Consider the following 19793-nt stretch of genomic DNA (forward strand, 5'->3'; position numbering starts at 1 on the left):
ATCCATAAGTACCTAATATTTATTAGTCATTATTTATCAGTAAACCGTACGTACACACATACATTGTTGTACTCGTATGGCATACAAACAAATTATTTGCAGAGCAAATTTAGCTGTGTGGTGTTTTGTAGAACATGTCTATTTATTGACACTCCAAAACTGGTGACACAAATGTTTCTTTTCATTGATATCAATTAATGAGAAAATTGTATATCTTTGATAACGATCCAATAACACATGCAAAGTTACTAAAGAACTTTACTTTTTTTGGATTATAAAATTTTTGTCTGACATAAAAAATTAAAAGGTACATATGTATGTATTTGTATAAAATATAAAAAATAAAACATGCTCATCATAGTTATGAAAAGTTATGAAAACAAATACAAACACAAAATTCTAATAAAATGTTGGTGATCGTTTGCTTTTTTTCAAAATTTTCAAGCTACCAAAATTTTTTTCGGCGATGTCTTTTAATTCTCTAAACATGTCAAATGTTGTCAAATAATTTAGATTATTACTATAATCTTTAACTAAATCCTCTGAAAGTAAAGGAAAAGTGAAGCTTTTCATATAACTCAATTTGAATGTTTGCTCTTTTATCTAGTTTTAAAATGGTTGAGTTGAAATTTCAATTGTAACATCAAACGACCTGAAGAGACGTAAAACAGTTCCGAACAGAGAGGGGTGATAACTAGTTGGAAAATTTCAGCACTGTATAAGTAGAATAACTATAGAGATTAAATACACTTCTACATTTCCAAAAAATCTAATTTTGGCTAGAAATACATACATATTTATATCCATATATGTTTGAAAATATTATTCCGATTTTTTGAGTTCATCCAGCAAATAGTTTCGGAGATATGAATTCTGTAGCTTATTGTAATCGGCTCCAAAACTATAAGCGCGTTTTTCTCGAAACACTGTTTTCAGAGTTTTTCGCAACGACGGAAGCAATTGACTTTAAATTTTTAGAAATATCAGGTAATGATCGAAGAAGTAAGAATCTGAGGCTCTGAATTGTAAATTTTTACAAATTTTTTTTTTTTGAGAAGTTGCCATTTTGTCAAAAAACATTACTACTTCTTCGATCATTACCAGTATTAATGTATAATAATCATAATGCATAATAAATTAAATTAAATAAAAAATGTATATACTTTTATTTATTAAATGAAAAATACTAATACAATTATTATCTTACTTAGTAAGTACCACTAGCTACTACTTTCCAGATGGAGTCAATTTTGTAACCTTCACCTGAATTTCTAACCAACGTCGGTGGTCAGATTTGCTTACAATAAAAAGTTGTCGTTAATTAGAAAATGAAAATTTAAACATAAAGTTTATCCAAGTAATATTTTTAATTATTTCGAAAATGGGTGTGCTATTGATAGTCTTTCTGCGCTATAAAAACCCGACCATACCAGAAATTGAAGCGTTAACTTGCTAATTGTGGTAGTCATAATAACTTCTTAGAGCTCTATTGCATATAATCCGTCTAAAGCATCGTAAACCATGGTCTAAGTACTATCGGTGCGATATTTTATTATATTTATAGGCAACGGGTGTTTTTTTTTTTTATACATACGAACATATGTACATATATACACAAATATTCGACTCGATAAGAAAGGTATATAAATATTTTAATTTAAGCTATATATTTTAAGTAAAGGGGAGCTATATTTTAAATTAAGACACTCAGTTCAAATTTATGAATCTCTTGCCCTTTTGTTATGGGAATATACATACAAAAAAATCCAAGGAAATACATAATAAAGCAGTTTCTAAATAAAAGCCCATCCGGCTGTTATTATCTGTTTTGACACATAATTTATATAAACCTAATGAGTTTTGCAGACAACTGTTTCTAAGTATTTTCAAGCTTTATTTCAACTTGTGTAGTAAAAACTAATTTTGAATAACCCCACTTCAATACATGCACGCCGAGCCATATTTATTATTATTGCAGGGTCGTCAGCAAGATATGTCACCAAAAGTAAAAGTTTCCCTGAGATTTCTGTACCAGGCGCTGTTCCGTCTAACTGGCTACACGTGGCCATATGTTAAAAACATGTTTAAGTGTGTTTGATGCTACACGTTGGCTTTGCAGATGCTGGTACAGGAGATTCAAATCAAAAATACGCTAATTTAATTATCACACACAAGTAATTTGTTCAACATACAAACTGACATACATATGTATTTATAAATGTATATACATATGTATAGATTAGAAGGAGTCACACAAATTTACAAAATTGTCACAACAAATGTCGAGTAACACCACCACACACATATTGAAATTGTGAGAATATATGTACATATCTGTGTGTAAATAAGACAAGTGCGGCAGATTATTCTCCACCTGGTCTTTCTAACGGAGTGAAGGTTTTCCTCTTCATCCGCTTCCCCCGGTGGGTACTGCTTTTAATACTCTCAGAGTTGGAGTGTTTTCATCCATTCGGATGACATGACCTAGCCAGCGTAGCCGCTATCTCTTAATTTGACTTAGTTCAGGCACCATGAGTATGATGAGTGACTTGTAGAATTTGGTCTTAGTTCGTCCAGAGAGGACTTTACTGCCCACTCAGTCCGAAGTAACACCTGTTGGCAAGTGTTATTCTGCGTTGGATTTCGAGGCTGATGTTGTTGTTGGTGTTAATCGAGTTATCTACGACTTCGAAGTTATTACTGTCAACAGTGACGTGGGAGCCAAGACATCATTGCGGCGACTGTTTGTTTGATGACAGAAGATATTTCGTTACTATCAGACCCATTTGCATCGCTTCTTTGTCCAATCTGGAGAAATCAGAAATAACGGTGCGGTTGAATATATAATATTTAGACTTAATTAATACATAAATTCAAAACTGAATTATGGAAAATGTGTCGCATTGATGGACAACTTTCAACAACCAGTTGAGATGCTCCATTCCATTAAGATTAAAGTAAAAAAGTTTTTTTAATAAAGTGTTATTCTGAATATTTGATATAAATCTGAAACGAGTTTACCGCCGAATTAGATGTATGTCTTTCCTCTACAGTGTTTCAACCAGAAATATGAAAGTGTCAAGTTTTGATATCGTATTTACATCCATACATACATATGTTAAAATGAAGATCTGAGTATCTGAAAATGGCTAAAGGGGAGTAGTTGTGCTTTTGGTGTAATTGCTTCGCCTTTTATTGTATACCATATACATATGTACATACATATATTTGTGTGTATAAATAATAAAGAAGATTTGTCACAGCCATAATGAAGATAATAAATTGTTCAAAATATTGATTAACGCCTATCCTCGTTTAAAATCGATTTTCATAACTTCTTTCCCTCATCAACTGCAAAAACACATATACAAGTAAAAAAACTTCGCAACCTCACAAAGCCGTGTCAAAATATTTATTCGTAGTACATTGTACATATCATATCTATGTATGAGTGCGTGGGTATGAAAAAGCGGTGAAATCGTTTTAGTAAACAATAACAAATACTGTGACACTTTAAAATATGTAATCGTTAACGGCAGTTTGTCATAAAACTTTATTTAATTGTCAAATATGTACACACTCAATTTGTCACTATCAATTTGTTTGGAGATCAAGAGCACGAGTCCCATATTTATAATTTTTTTTATTTATTTTTATTTATTTATAAAAGCTTATACAATGTTAATAACATATGTACAACCTAAACATGCAGCGCTAGCTGCAGAGGCTATCGCCTGTCCGTTGAATAAATGTGTTGGCTTAAATTCTCCTCAGGAGATCACATTCATTAAGTGACGTGGGGATGCTCGGAGCGATCTTCTAACAGCGGAGTGATGGTGCAGCCAACAATTTTAGGTGACTTTTTGGATGATGCCCATATATTTCAAGAGCATAATTGATAACGGAGAGTATGAGTGCCTTGACAACATTAATTAGCAAAGATCGGCCAATGAGCGAACGCTTGCATGCTAGGTACTTAACAATATTTGAGTTTTTAGTAATTCTATTTCTAATATATTGACAATGTTGTTTGAATGCATATTTACTATTTAGAATTAATCCAAGAAACTTAAGTGTAGGAGAACATGAAATATTGTTGTTGGAAGCTGTTACATTAGCAGGGAGGAAGTAGAAGGCATTTGAGACTTGTATAAATTGATGGCTTCACGCATCGAACACTTGTGGATAGTTTTAATTTTAAGTATCTCTTTAGGCTGGACAAATTTTGGACAGGCGTTAAAGGAAGAAGGGTGTTCACAATCGCAGTTAGCACATTTGACTCTAGAGCATTCAGTGGGAGGGGTATGATTGGGGGTTAGGTTGCAGATAGCACAAGATGGGTTCTTGTTACATCGCTTAGCAGTATGACCCAGCAACTGACAATTCATGCAGCGCATGGGATTAGGATAGTAGGGACGGATATCGAGAGTACACCAGGCAACTTCAATACGACTAGGTTAAGTATATTTCTCAAAAGTTAATAAAGCGCCAGTAGGTACACGATTACCATTGTTTATCTTCGTAAATTTACAAACATCGGATACTCCTTGATCTTTTAGAACATCAATTATTTCGTCATCAGCAAGCTGACAGATAAATGGAGCGTAAATTGTACCCTTTACTGAGTTCAGAGAGTTGTGAAGAGATATATCAATAGCMCCAGCTCCGGGAAGATGTTTGGTTTGTAAAAATTTGTCAGCAATTTTTTGGTTCTTGACCAAAAGAAGAAGTCTGCCGTCACGAAGCGATGTGATTTTGTTAATGTCTTTGCTTATGGCCTGAATACCTTTATGTACTGCAAAGCAAGAAGTGGATGCAATAGKTTTTCTGGCGTCCTGTGATTTGATTACGAGGTACTTGGGATCATCCTTCTTAGAAATAGGTAATTCCGGGAGAATTCCAGCGTTGAATTTTCTGGCTTTTTCCTCTTGTTTTTAAGACCCGGGGATAATAGTGCAAACCTATTATCCCCCAGCCTGTTGGCCCCAGGGGTAATTGCGAAAGAAATTACGTTCTTACTCGATTAAATTGTGGGTTTAACTTTATAATTAAAAGTATAAAAAACACGTGGAAAGTGTTACGAATTGAAGCTCAAAATGTCAAAGCTAGGTTAAATTGCGCGTACACCAAGTAACGAGAAGTTATGCAGCGAGTATGTACATATATGTGCGCTTGATATGAAAAAATCAACCGTACACAACCACGAACAACGAACGAAATGATATTTATAATTAATTTTTCGATTGACTTTTTCGTTCATAAAAAAAATTAGGAGATATGTTAACCTTAAGGCGATATGGAAGATACAAAGACTTGTACAAGGTAGCTTTAAAATTTATATCATTTATTACATCTGTGAGTAACGTTCCTGCAATTGAATTTAAATACTTTTTAGAAAAAAACTTGACGAAAGCATATAATTTGAGGACTTCAGAGAACGCATATTTATAGAGAAGGTCCAATATATATATAATATACATTCTCTGGAAGGTCCAACAACGGACAGGCGTGTAAACTGTCAAAAGCTAACAAAATGCGATGAGCGTGTTTCACCACAGCTAGATAAGAAGGAGAAATCTTAACCAGAGAATGTAAAGTACAGAGAACGTATATTTATAGAGAAGGTCCAACAACGGACAGGCGTGTAAACTGTYAAAAGCTAACAAAATGCGATGAGTGCATTTCACCACAGCTAGCTAAGAAGGAGAAATCTTAACAGTGGAGCGTGAACAGAGCTGAGCATTCAATGACAATTATGCTCAGAAATATACATTTCTATTGCACACGTATGTTAGCCTTTTGCATATAATTCTATACGTTTACATGCAATCATATTAATTGATATGATTATCGTTTTGCGTATTTCTATGAATATATGCATAATTACAACATTCTGCTTAAATTATCCTATTTTCAAAACAATATTTGCAGTTAATGTGCAAATAACATTTATTTATTAAATATTTCTTAAATATACGTTCTCTGAGGACTTGTTCTTTTCTACTGCAGATGGCGCGCCTAGTATAGCGCTGAATATCGATGTCATAGTTTTGACATTTTGTTTTTTGCTTAATATCAGAACTTTACCATATTGAAAAAGAAACTCAAGTTTAAATAGCGACAAAAATTATTATTAAAAATATAAATAAATATTCGTCCGATTTCTATTAATCATGTCGTATCAACTATACAGAAACACAACACTTGGAAATACTTTACAAGAGAGTCTTGATGAACTAATTCAAGTAAGTAATTTCTTCATATTGATATAAACATATTAGCTTGGTTTTGCAAAAACTGTAATTATTATAAACCGCTTGTTTTAGTATGGTCACATTACACCAACACTGGCATTCAAGGTACTCTTGCAGTTTGATAAGTCTATCAATCTAGCCCTAAATCAACGAGTCAAGGCTAGAGTTACATTCAAGGCGAACAAACTGAATACGTATCGATTCTGCGATAATGTGTGGACGCTTATGTTAAATGAAGTAGAGTTCCGCGAGGTGCACGAATTCGCCAAAGTTGATAAAGTGAAAATTGTAGCGTGCGATGGAAAGAGCGGTGAATTCAATGGATAATGTATTAATATCTACACGACAATATGGAAAACGGTATCAGTTCTCGGCTAAACTATTATTACACATTGATGCTGACTAGGATTTAGTGATTAGAAAGGAACATTGAATGCTTGGACAAAGTTGTTCGGAGATACAAATATTTAAGTAAATTAGTAAAGTAATGTATAAAAAAAATATATATTAAAATACAGAGATGAATTTTTTATGACAAATGGTCTTAAAAATATTATATATACTAATCAATTAAACCGATAAGGTTGATAATTAAACATCTAATTTTTCTTACTGCAATTGTTAGTCGTTCTTTAAATTCAAATACCATGTATGTATGTATGTCTATCGAAATAATTCTTAAAAAATGCAACTGGTATGTGCGCATTTTTATGATTACACTTGCTTGCACTTGTGATTAGATAATTTTTATTTTATCCAATTATTTTTATTTGTACTAGTCCGCTGTTATAAGGTTAGTGTTTTAATAAAAACATTCATATAATATATATTTCCAAAATGGCGGTGTGTGCTTTCAATATTGTACAAAAACAAAATATATGTATATCAAGCAAGTGTCTAAATATATTTGGCTCGATACCAAAGTTGTAAGTTCAGAGCGGCCAAAATATGGTACCACGATATTGCCCTTCCATTGCGTTTATACGTATGAATGTACATATGTATGTATATGTATATATGAATACTAGGCTCTTTTTTTTTAACTATTAATTTTTTTTAATCCCGTCACGAAATTTCCTTGCAAATACCCTAAAAAAATTCCCTGAAAATTTTAGCCCTTAATATTAAAATTAAGAACTAGACCAAGGCATGTAAACATTTTCCATAGAAAATACACTACAATCGCGATTTTTTATCTTTAAATTCCTACAGATCAGAGCTATAGTAAATGACAGCTATAGAAAAAATGTACATGACAAACTTGTAGGAAATTTTATTTGCTACAAAAAAGGTCCGAGATTAAAATCGCAGTAAATTTTTTTAGGGTATTTCCAAGGAAATATCGTGACGGGATTGAAAAAAATTAATAGTTAAAAAAAACACAATAATGAATACGAAAAGAAATATTTTTGTATGTACTGTAATTAAAGTAAATAAGTTTTAACCACGATTTTATTTTTTTTTTTATTGTATATGTCAGCATTAGCACGATGACAATTACATATGACTCGCAATAAAAAAAATTAATTTTATTGTTGTGTCTAGTTAATTATTTTTGCGTGTAATAATTGATAACCTTTCGATTTAAATTTTATAGCTTAGTCGTGTCTTATTTAGTGATTTTTTGTTATCACTATAAATTTAAATGTATGCTTGAATATTTACATAGTGGACTAAGTTTGTCCATTTTGCGGGCAAGTATGCGTAAATTAACTTTTAAAATCATGATTATACAAACATCAAATTTGTTATAAATTATATTATTTATAATTTCATCATCATTAATTCTCCAAATAAAGGGTTTATTCTGAACAGTTATGAAATATATACATATATATGTGAGTATAGCTTTGTATGCATATATGTATAAGTCTATACATTTTCAATGTTACTTTGAGTACCCATGAAATCTTTACTTTTCTCTAAAAATTTCTTATCGTCTTTGTTCATTAATATATTTTTGTAATCGTCGGATATGTGAGTCGACTGCCTTGTTGAAAACGCTCGTTATTGGTAAAGTGTTAAATTATTGTCCTCAACAACAAAAGGCAACCTAGTACTTTTTATCATTTCGTGAATCGCTGCTTTGCTAGAACGATTGATTTAATATGTGAATCAACCACTTAAAGGTAAAGTCTTTGTTATATTCATGTTAAACATTATAAAGTATATATTGTTGATATGGTTAATTTCTTCAAATGAACAAGGAATATTCATGTACACATGTATATAAATTTCAAACACTCAAGAATCCCTATAATATAGTAGTAAACTGTCTAATGATTACGCGATGGGCCATATCATTCCATGAGTGGAAATATTATCAATAATATGCATGCTCCAGTTTCACTTTAGAAAGCCGCGCTCTAAGATTTGCAAACCGACTAAAACCGGTTTGTCATTCCGGTAAGACCTTACGACTTCAATATAAAATATTCGCAGAATAGACAATGACTTCCAGTTTAAACCAGACAATATTTAATTAAGTACATTGTACACTGGTGAGTCTGAATGCGTACAAATTACATACATACATATAATATGATGTGGGGAAAATATACATGTTCAAATGTATGAATGTATTTTCAAAAATAATTTTACACACTGTGTGATTTTTCTTTCTTTTAACAGATAACAATTTCCAGTCAAAACAAAACAAGTACTAAGCATCACTTAGCGACAACAATTTCTGCTTACATATGTCTTTCATCCCGCTCCATTTATAAACAAATATTGGTGAAATACACAACCTCACTGATATCAGATTATTACACCCAATTTGTTACCATGTGAGTGTGGTTAGTGTGTGTTCATGTTCCTCAGTGGGTCACAAGTTCAAATCCTTTGAAAAATTAACGAAGTACTATTATCATTTTAAACATCATTTCTACATTACTATTTTAAGAAAATTAATTGACTCTTATTAAATAATATACATGTGGTTTTTGTATTTATTTGACCCTTGCCATTTATTTTATTTATGTATATATAAATGTAATTTTAACAACCACAAGGGCGATCCTATATAACTATTTGTACAATCAACATCTATTCACATTTTCATAACCTCAATTTATCTGTACTCATATTATCATACATTTTTATATTGAGCATAGTTCACAATTTGTTAACAATTTGTAATTATTTATATTTGCTACAAAGTATAATTCATGGGTGTTGATATCTATATAATTTTTCTATATGTTCCAAATTCAGGTATAATTCATGTTTAATTTTAAATATATTACTACTTATTAACTAAAGGTAAATTATACATTTTGAAAATACATTGATGTAGAATATCCCATAATGCGCAATCTCCTTTCCTGAAAAAGGTTACATCACAACAATTGGGCAAAATCCATAATGTAATACTGTGACCGCTGATGGACTTCATTCCGCAGCACATTGCCACCAAAACCAATAACATTGTTCGCAGGAGGTGATGCCTCCAAATCCGTCGCACCATCACCAATCATTGTAATATTAGCGTTGGGATGGCAGTGTTTAATAATCGAAACTGCTTCCGCTTTGCCGCCACTTTTTGAAGTAGGCTCTGTAGTATCGAAGCTTGCATAATCACCATTAAAATAGAAAAGCAATTTATTTGCAAATATATGATTTCGTGGTATTCCCAGTTCGTCTGCAATAGGATCGATCAAGCAATGAAATCCTCCCGAAATTAGATAAATTTCTTTCCTTTCCGCTTTTAATTTTTCTATAAAAGCTCTAATATTTTTAGTTAACGTACAAGGGCGTTGTTGGAGAAACTCATTGATCTGCTTTTGACTTGGTCGAATAATATTTAATCTTATATTTAAGGCATCTTGGAAAGACATTGCACCTCCCATGGCTTCTTTTGTGACGCGTGCTACCTCCGAACCTTTACCACAAAAATCTGCAAGCTCATCGATTCCTTCTTCACAGATTAATGTTGAATCAACATCAAAACAAATTATGTCAGATTTTTTTACAATTTCAGAGGCTTCTTCGGAATTTTTACTTGACTTCAAGGCGTCGCGGTTAGGGGCAGACACCATAGTTCTATTTATTAATGATACCTTTCCAGATGAATTTAATTGAACGTTATCTGTATACGTAAAGTCTGAATTTGACGTTGAAGCAGTAGATTGAATAGCTGCCGTAAATGTATCATTTAAGAGATTCCCGCTTCTTGCCACGCGAACCGAACCCATAGTCATACGATTCATTGTTTACTCAAATTACACCAGTTACGTCAATCCGAATAGAAAAAAGTAGCTTCAGCTGTTGGTACTGCACTTGTTTTGTTTACTGGATTAAGTGAAGATATGATGATAATGCGTATTCAATAACGATTTGCTTTTTTATTTCAACAAAATTAATCACGCCACAATTTATTAATCCCCCTTTTGTAAATTAAAGCAATTTTGTTAAAGGCTTTATTTTTATAATGCTGGTTTGCTTCAAACAAATAAAATTAACTAATTAACCATACCAATGTGAATTTAAAAAGATCGCTCATTGAAGGAAAACACGCCAACAAGTAAATTAATATTTGCTCTTTGCAGAGTTCTTAAATGAAAGCAATGTGCAAATTTCCGCACATTTAAATATTCCACGTTTTCTTCCCGTGGAAATTTCCAATGATTATTAGCACTAATTCAAACAGCTGATAAGCAGTGCTGCAATTTTACCAACTTGTAACTTAATTTTATATAATTATTAAAGCCATTCTATCGAAACTTTGAAATATGTAAGCAAACCTTTTCATTATAGTCAACTTACAGTAAAAACCGTAATTTATCATATGACAGATTTCATACAGATATTTCAAAAACAAATATCGCAATTATTTTAACTGCACGAATCATTGTGGGAATCAGGGAATTTCTTCAGAGTGAGCTTACCCATATATTATAGTGTTACCAGAGACCGTATATACATATAAATCATATTATAAACGTTCGCTGATATAAATATACGTTCTCTGGTCTTATAGCAGGAACAATGACAAACGTAAGTGAAAAACGTAGAATCGTGGGTCGTGTCAGCTGATACCACCTATCTTATGGGCGCGCAATGTAAGTGCACAGTGAAAAACGCTACTCCCTTCTCTCTTTGACGTAGGATGACGTGGGAATCTACAGCATTTTGGTTTTTGCCGTGGAATGCGTATTGAACAAACAAATATTAGCTGAATTCTGCGTTTTTGCCACGATTTTCACTGCTCACACATTTCGCCGATGAGAAAGGAAAAGAGAGGAAGGCAGTAGCGTTTGTCACTGGCTCTGCTATTACTGTCGCATCAGCTGATTTGATTTGCTATCAAATATAATTGAAACACCCTGTGTCACGAACACATTTTATTTTCCTCCACCGCCATTATTTACCCACTGTCAGCTTTAAAATTGTTACAAAATAATTTTTTTAATAAAATAAGATGTTTTCTTTTATTTGTTCTTTGAGAACGGTGTTAGCTCGACAACAAAGTGTTGACATATTAAGGAAACTTCATACATCAGCTATTTGTGAAGCTGCCCGTAAGGGCACTCGAGAGAAGGCTCGAAAGAAAAAAGTTAAAGTTGAAGTGAAGAAAGTGGGGTTCATACCACATAATCAAAGGGATAAGAAGTAATAATGTACAATAAAGAGGAAATAATAGATAAATATTATGATTATTAATTTCTTTCAGAATTAACTTGCAACGTGAAAATTTACACTTTGATGATTCTTGGAAACAATTACCACAGGACAATGTTTATGTTCTGAAATACTATCGTTGGCCGGTATACACAGTTGCTGATGCTATACAGTGTCATCGTGAAACGCATCATCCTTCAATGTACAATGTGCCTAACGCTCCACTCATCGTAGATATTGAATTGGATATGCGAGCAGAGAAGAAAAACCGATTCGTAGACAACTTTCAGCGCATGGCTATGATACCTCATAAATTCGAGCACGGTGAGGATCGCAAAATCCTCGTTTTCACAAAAGGAAATGTATGTTATAAACAAAAATATCCTAATTGAAATTACATACTAATTTCCTAATTATAGGATGAGATCAGTGAGGCTCGGGAAGCCGGTGCTACACTTGTAGGTGGTATTGAGTTAATAAAGGACATAACCAATGGAGAGTTATTACTGACCGATTATCAATTTGTACTCGCACATCCAAATATTTTGCCGGAGTTGGTGGCCCTGCGAGGACTGATGAAGCGTAAGTTTCCAAACCCACGAAGCGAGACTCTTGGTACAAATTTAGCAGAAATGATTGAACGTTTTTCAAATGGCATTAGCTATTCAGCCACCAAGGATGAGCATCAACAAGATTTTGGATTGATTTCAACAAGCGTGGGAACATTAGATATGGATACTCAAAAATTAGAAGAAAATTTACGTTCCTTACTGCTGGATGTTGATTCAATACGTCCTAAGCGTGATGGTGAACGATTTATAAAACGTGTACTACTTAAGAGTCCACCGAGCAGTGAACGACTGAAAATAGGTGCTTATAAATATGTACCAGAGTTCTACGTAAAAACAGCTAATAAAGCTTCTACGAAATCGAACGAAGTCGAGGAACCGGAAGAAGAATCTAGTGAAAAACAAGAAGCTGTCGCTGCACAATAATGTTACATTTAAAAATTGTTAATAGACAAGTAATCTGTACTGCTGAGTGTCATAAATAAAGGTTGAATTAAATGTAAGCCATTTAAGGTTCTGAAAAAAACTACCGTGTTAATGTGTGGATAATCTGTTGGCTGTTACGATTCGGTGAGGCAACGGTAATGCTAATAATGCTAACAGGAGGAATATGGTTATTGTTGTTGTTCTTCATGTATGAAAGAATAAGAATTTCGTTTCTTGCCAGTGGTTTTAATTTTTGGTTTATCATATAACTATCATCGTCATGGAGGAAATTGTAAAGGAATATGTTTGCCTTACAAAACTTCAACATAAGCTTATTATATACGTAATTATAACTTTTCCCTTAAAAATGCAAAGCCGGTTGAAAAAGTTTTCCTTACGCCTTTTGTGTCGCGGTAGTCCGTTCGTGTTGACGTTGCATTTCCAATTGCTTCACACGTGTATACGCGGCACTAGCCAGTAAAACAATAATATTTGATGCCCACCATAATGCTGACTTTGCATCATTATACCATTGTGTCGCTATAACAGTCTGAGCGCAGGCCTTTGCAGTTCCAGAAATGTTGTGAGTTAATGGTGATGTTACCTGCATAAATTATGAATATACATTACAAATAAATTAAAATCTCCAAAAAATTGTAAGTTGCATTGTATTTTTATTACCTTAATTTGCAAAACTGTAACAAATCCAATTGCGAAACCGCAAAAGCCGCCAAGCACCATAGCACTAATAAACCAAGGAGCAAATATGTTTTCATAGTTGAGAATTGCGTTCATTTCTCCATTAATGAAGATTAAAGGCAAGAAAAAGACACTGGAGTAGACATTATTGTAGTAGCTTAGTAGAAGAACTTGCTGATTAACATGAACTAATGCTTTTTTGGTTTGAATGGAATACCAGGCCAGTATAAACGAGCCCATAACGCCATAGATTGTGCCGCGTAGAGAGAACTGTGCAGTTAAGCTCTCCTGGTCGACTCCCAAAAGGAAACCAAAAACAACGAATACACAGCACATTGTAGCCTTAAAGCTGGTTTTTTGTCGTAACAGTATATATGTTAGTACGACATTAAAAACCGTCGTTAACGATCGGCCAACATAATAAAAAGCTACTCCCACATATTTAAGGCACAAATTATTTGTTGCGACCATTAAAGTAAACAAAATGGATAACGGCAAAATCTAATGATAAAAAAAAATGTAAGTAATGTAAGAATTAATAATAAATTTTGAAATTACCTTTCGAAAAATATCCACATCAAATGGATTACCTTCTGGGAACGTAATGATATTTGGATAACGCCGACCAAGAGCACTCAAAAGCGCACATAAACCCGCGGAGACAAGGCATTGGAACCAGCATACAAAAAGGGGTGCGTCTAAATTTACCGCATCACTGCTTAGTAGTAATTTATTCATAAACACTGTACATATTGATACTGTCCTGCAATGGCATTAATGAACGGAAAGTCATGACATTAATTATTTATATATATATATTTTTTTTTCTTACCAATATATAGCTACTACAAAAAATACCAATAGGTATTTATTCACTAATCGGTTGTGCTCCGACATACTTGTATACATTGTGGCGATTTGTGCGTTTTACTTAAATTATATTAATTAAATTTACGATTAAAAACATATTGCTTTAGAAGAGGCCAACTAAAACTGATAAATAATCAAACAGCTGTACAAATTTGTCAGTATTTTTTATTTGTATATCTATTATTTCGTATGACAACTATAATTCAACCAGAGATAAAATTGTAACTATATTATTGAAAAGAAACTTTGCCAGGTAACCCACTAATTAATACTTTTATTTTTTACTAAAAATAAGATATATTTTCAGTCCATAATTTTTTTAACATATCAAGGGATATATCTCTGACATCAATTTACATAAATGTAAACAAATATTAGTCGACTTTGATTACTAACATTCGACTTTTTATCAATGATTCGATAATCACATAGATTAGAACCTCTAACAAAGGAACAATAACTTTTGTTGAAAAATAATAATTTTGGATTCTTTGTAGAAATGTCTAATATAGAATCCGATGGCGAAGATTGGTTCAATAAAGATGAAGAAGAGATTTTGCGGAACTTGCAGTGCAAGGTTAAAAATAAGCATGCGGAAGGTACGGAAGCTAACACCGAAGATATAGAACCTAATACCGAATATGCACTTGGTCCATCAGAAACAAGTATGATAATGCAAATGTACATATGTATATTACTAACGGTTTTTTAAATAAAACTACAGACGAATACCTTCACCAAAAACGACTGGAAGCTTCATCACACCTTTCCAAAGAAGCTGATGTAAAAAAGATGACCACGTCACAGATGCGTAAGGCAATTAATCTAGAGCCATTGGACGTTTTCCTCTTTGTTATAACACACGAAAAAAATTTTTTTGTTCATACAATTTCGAGTAGTGATGGATTGGAACGGGTTATTTTATACTTGCGTATTTGGTGTAAAGTATGTGAACTCGAGCTTCCTGGATTTCAAAAAGAGCTTCTACAGTACTTTGTGAACAATGATATATTTTTAGAACAGTTACGATTTTTAACTGCTAAACTTTTTCAAAAAAAATTTAAAGCGATATGGAAAAATGTCGAAGTGGTAGAACAGATCCTATATGCAATGAGATTCCTTATAGTTCGTTCGCATAAATGGCAACTAATAACAACTAAAGCGTCTTATATAATTGATCATATAAAGAAACTCATTGAAGATAGCGATAATCCGGACATGGTTCAACGGCAACTGAGCCAGCAGCTGAAATTTGAGTTGGATAGAGTGTTAAAAGATGAATGTAAACAGCTAAACGAAAATGTTGACGTAATCTAATTAATATCCAACTAATAATTCATAAGATATAATCGATATGTAAATATTTTCAGATATATCCCACACTTAATGAACTCTTTAAAGGAAACGGGGAAGACTGTGATCAAATCATTAACGCTTTAAAAATTACTGAAAAATTAGAAGTGTCAGAGTATATCGCAAAACAAAAACGTATTCTTCGTGAAGATTTTATGATTCCTCTACGTGATTATGTATGCAAATTGAAAGAATTTGGTACAGCACCACATGGGCCGGAGATATATGAGGACGTTTGCATAGTTCTTAATGCAGATTTCAACAATGCTAAGCGCCATGAAATGCTTTTCGTTGATGTGATCGGGAAAAAGCGCCCAATGGAGGAAGATATAAAAAATATCTCTTTGACTAAGCAAAAAAAAAAATTAGCACGAGATAGAAAATTAGCACAAAAATTAGCACGAGGAAAAGTATCAGCAATTAAAGCTGGTTCCTTACTATTATTTACAACAAGTAGGAACTTTGAAAATCTCATCTTGGCAACAGTTACTAACACCCACATATATCTTCTAAATTTGGGATACGTAAGTAAAATTTAAATATTGTAATAGGTTTCTAATAAATTTCCGGTTAATACAGTTAGGTATTGAAAATGTGCGACAATATAATATTGGAACCTTTTATGACAGACCTTTGTTGATGTTTGAAGCACCAGCCTTCTTTGAACCTTATAATAACGTTTATAGTTGTTTGAATACCTATGGCGAGGATAAGCTGTCTATGAAGCAGTATATTATTGATGGTGAGGTAATGTTGCTTTATTATTCCAACTAGTCGATGGCCGAAAATAAATAAAATACATTTTATTTTTAATTTTCATTTGCCTTTACAGAGCAACGTATCTCCACCTCGTTACCTACAAAGAACTAAACCTTATTCATATGATAGAGAAAAATTATCATTGGATACAACGAAGCCAACCAAGCCAAAAAGTCTTCCACTAAATGAATCACAGTTTAACGCATATTGTAAAGCATTAACACATGAATTTTGTTTAATACAGGGTCCACCAGGAACTGGTAAAACCCACCTGTCGGTACATTTGGTGCGTACTCTTATTTCGAACGCTAAAACACCCACCGTAATAATTACTTACACGAACGATTCGCTTGACAAATTCTTATTGAAGCTTTCCTGCTATACCAGTAACATTTTACGATTCGGTAGCCAAACGCGTCTCCCCGAAATTTCAAAATTTAATGTACAGTTTCAAACCACAAATGAAATGGTAAATCCCTGCCTGAAGCGTCTCTACTACGTTGTTAACGAAGAGTTTAAGACTAAGTTCGCAATCGTCCAACAAATGCATTCGAATTTCGATGGCAGTGAAGAGTCCTACCAGAGTTTGTTGGCAGCTCAGAGGGCTTTACGTGATGTTCAGGAAAAGTTAAAAACAATACGTATAATGTTTCAATTTTATGTAGCACGAAAAGCGGATATCATAGCAATGACATCAACTTTCGCTGCTAGAAATAACTTCCTATTTCGCTTGCTGCAATGTAAAATCGGTAACACTATTTACTATATATACTATTTGGTGAAATAATTGTCATTCTAAGCTTTTCTTTATTTGCTTGAATATTTGCAGTGATTTTCGAGGAAGCTGCGGAAATTTTGGAATCACATGTTCTGGCTTGCTTAACGGAATATACCGAACATGTCATCATGATTGGTGATCACCTGCAATTAAAGCCTTATACTTCGAACTATGGCAATAGCCTCACGTCTCAACTAAATATATCATTATTCGAACGGCTATTTGTTAGCAATTTAAAAGGGTATACGCTCAACGTTCAATATCGTATGCGCCCTTGTATTGCGGATCTAATTCATCCCACTTTCTACACTGACCTTAAGAACGATTATTCAGTAAACAATTATCCAGTCATTCGAAATATGGATAAAAATCTGTATTTTTATACGCATTTCTGGAACGTATGATACTTACCTAACATAATACTATCAATTCCTATTACACCTGAAAAATTTATAGTAATCATGTATTTTGTTTACTTTCAGGAAGAATGTTCATTCTTTAACCTATATGAGGTGATGAAAATCTTAGAATTGGCCAAATTCTTAATAGAAAAGGCTTCTTATACAGCAAATGATATTGTCATTCTAAGTCCTTATGCTAAACAAGTGGAATGCCTAAAATCCGAGGTAAGCATAGTTTTGTTTCACAAAATATAAAGAAAGTATGTATGTAGTCATATTGGTATTGCAGGCACCTAAATATTTTGAAAGTACCAACTTGAATATTTCTACTGTGGATAGCTTTCAGGGATTAGAGGCTAACATAGTACTTTTGTCGTTGGTGCGAAGCAATAACAAAGAACAAATTGGATTTCTCAAAGAGAAGAATCGTATTTGTGTAGCTCTTTCGCGTGCCAAACAAGGCCTGTATATCATTGGAAATCTACCGTTACTAGCTGGATGCAGCGAGTCGTGGCGGTCCATTGAACAGATATTAAAGTCACAGGACGCTATCGGCAATGCGTTTCCATTCTCAAATAAAGAATAACAGTAAAGACTTCTAATGTTTAAGCTAAAAAGCATTGAAACGTTAAGTGTGGAATTTAATTTTGTATTTTTAATCATTTGTTTCCTGTGTACGCGCATTAATTCTATAAAATAAAAAACATTTTCCCTTGACATTTTATTTATTTATTTACTGTATGTTTTATTTATGAAAGTTTTTTTTATTATTATTTATTTATTGATTTTCTTGTTATCATTTATTTATGCTTTTATGATTCTTCTATAACCATTTTTAAGCTACACTCCAATGATAAAATTTTACTGAAATCATGTTGGCTTTCCCTTTGTTCCGTTGTTTTGCTTTTATGCATGTATCTATGTATTAAGTAATTCATACGATTAGATAACGTTCTCACAGTTATAACTTTATGAATATATTTATGTGTATGCAATAAGTTTAATTAAATTTAAAAGAAAAGCTGCTATCCATATGTACGTATGTAGTAGACAACTGTGTGTAAAATTTGTGGATTTCCTCAACAATGTGTGCAATAAGGAGTCGCATAAACATATAATAAGCAGTATAATACGTAACGTATAAAGCATTTTTGTTTTTGTTTTCTTCTCACCCAATTAGCAGCTTAAAATGTTGATTCATATTATGGGTCTTCGACATTATAATGGAGATATACATATCTACCATACTTGAAGTTTCTAACCATATGAGCATTTGCAATTTTTATGGTAAATAATTCAAGCTGATCAAGAGATTAGTAAGCAAAAGCTTTATCCTTATCGAACAAACTGATTTTCTTTATTGCGGCTGCGCTCTGGCTTCTACTTTTTTTTAAAGCTTACATTATAAATTTCCATACATACATAAGTGTGCAAGTATATATATATGTATGCATTTAATCATTCAACCAGACATAATTTGTTCCTCGTAATTTCTGGTTGCGTTTTCAGATATTTCTCAACTTAGTTTATTTACTAATTCGCCTGCAAAACTGATACAGATTTTTTAACTTGATGAATATTTAAAAAACTTAACAATACTCACAAACTTTTGAAAATGTTTAACGAAATTATCACCGAATTCATGCCTAGAATATGTGTGCATTCGCTTGGAATCACCACTTTTATTAATTTTAAAATTTAATTACAATATTCCGTTTTTATTTAAATTAGTTTGAAAGTATTTAATTATGTCTGGAGTGTTGTTGTTCCAGTACACATTTTGAAGAGTATTTTACAATATTACAATAACAATGAAGTATTTTACACTACTACGAAAACAATGATGAATCCAATTTAAATTGTTAAGATTTCATCGTTCCCTTTATGAATTACTTTTGTACTGATTTGATGTTGTTTACTTTATATATGTACGTATTCCTGCATATTTTTTTTTTATTGTTTGAATACACCGCAAAGCTTAGCTCGGCAGTTGCTATAGTTGTAAGAGAAATTTGAAATCCAATCGAAAAGGCTTTTAACTTTCCCGCAGTTAAAACAATCT

The 19793-nt window shown here is 32.6% G+C and overlaps 5 protein-coding genes across 5 annotated transcripts; 3 read left to right on the plus strand and 2 right to left on the minus strand.

Moving 5' to 3' along the window:
* The first annotated feature begins 6063 nt into the window (after positions 1–6063).
* LOC108975049 (transcription initiation factor IIA subunit 2) lies at positions 6064–7092 on the plus strand. Its single transcript, XM_018943303.1, has 2 exons — positions 6064–6245; positions 6327–7092. The coding sequence occupies exons 1-2, from the start codon at positions 6174–6176 to the stop codon at positions 6579–6581; spliced, it is 327 nt and encodes a 108-aa protein (XP_018798848.1). The 5' UTR covers positions 6064–6173; the 3' UTR covers positions 6582–7092.
* Positions 7093–9187: 2095 nt separating this feature from the next.
* On the minus strand, positions 9188–10877 carry LOC108975048 (phosphoserine phosphatase). The gene has a single exon (XM_018943301.1). The coding sequence runs from the start codon at positions 10463–10465 to the stop codon at positions 9596–9598; it is 870 nt and encodes a 289-aa protein (XP_018798846.1). The 5' UTR covers positions 10466–10877; the 3' UTR covers positions 9188–9595.
* A 799-nt stretch (positions 10878–11676) lies between these two features.
* On the plus strand, positions 11677–12971 carry LOC108974997 (39S ribosomal protein L1, mitochondrial). The gene is made up of 3 exons (XM_018943177.1): positions 11677–11867; positions 11929–12238; positions 12296–12971. The coding sequence occupies exons 1-3, from the start codon at positions 11677–11679 to the stop codon at positions 12869–12871; spliced, it is 1077 nt and encodes a 358-aa protein (XP_018798722.1). The 3' UTR covers positions 12872–12971.
* A 130-nt stretch (positions 12972–13101) lies between these two features.
* Positions 13102–14713, minus strand: LOC108974998 (GDP-fucose transporter 1). The gene is made up of 4 exons (XM_018943178.1): positions 14403–14713; positions 14129–14333; positions 13553–14071; positions 13102–13475 (listed from the first exon to the last, which is right to left on the minus strand). Exons 1-4 carry the CDS (start codon positions 14477–14479, stop codon positions 13266–13268), a joined length of 1011 nt encoding a protein of 336 aa, XP_018798723.1. The 5' UTR covers positions 14480–14713; the 3' UTR covers positions 13102–13265.
* A 163-nt stretch (positions 14714–14876) lies between these two features.
* Positions 14877–18437, plus strand: LOC108975023 (NFX1-type zinc finger-containing protein 1). Its single transcript, XM_018943236.1, has 8 exons — positions 14877–15105; positions 15165–15748; positions 15811–16317; positions 16373–16540; positions 16626–17301; positions 17382–17728; positions 17813–17956; positions 18021–18437. The coding sequence occupies exons 1-8, from the start codon at positions 14940–14942 to the stop codon at positions 18315–18317; spliced, it is 2889 nt and encodes a 962-aa protein (XP_018798781.1). The 5' UTR covers positions 14877–14939; the 3' UTR covers positions 18318–18437.
* The last annotated feature ends 1356 nt before the right edge of the window (positions 18438–19793 follow it).

This window comes from Bactrocera latifrons, unplaced genomic scaffold (assembly GCF_001853355.1).
Source record: "Bactrocera latifrons isolate USDA-ARS-PBARC rearing strain unplaced genomic scaffold, ASM185335v1 scaffold_60, whole genome shotgun sequence".
Lineage (NCBI taxonomy): Eukaryota > Metazoa > Arthropoda > Insecta > Diptera > Tephritidae > Bactrocera > Bactrocera latifrons.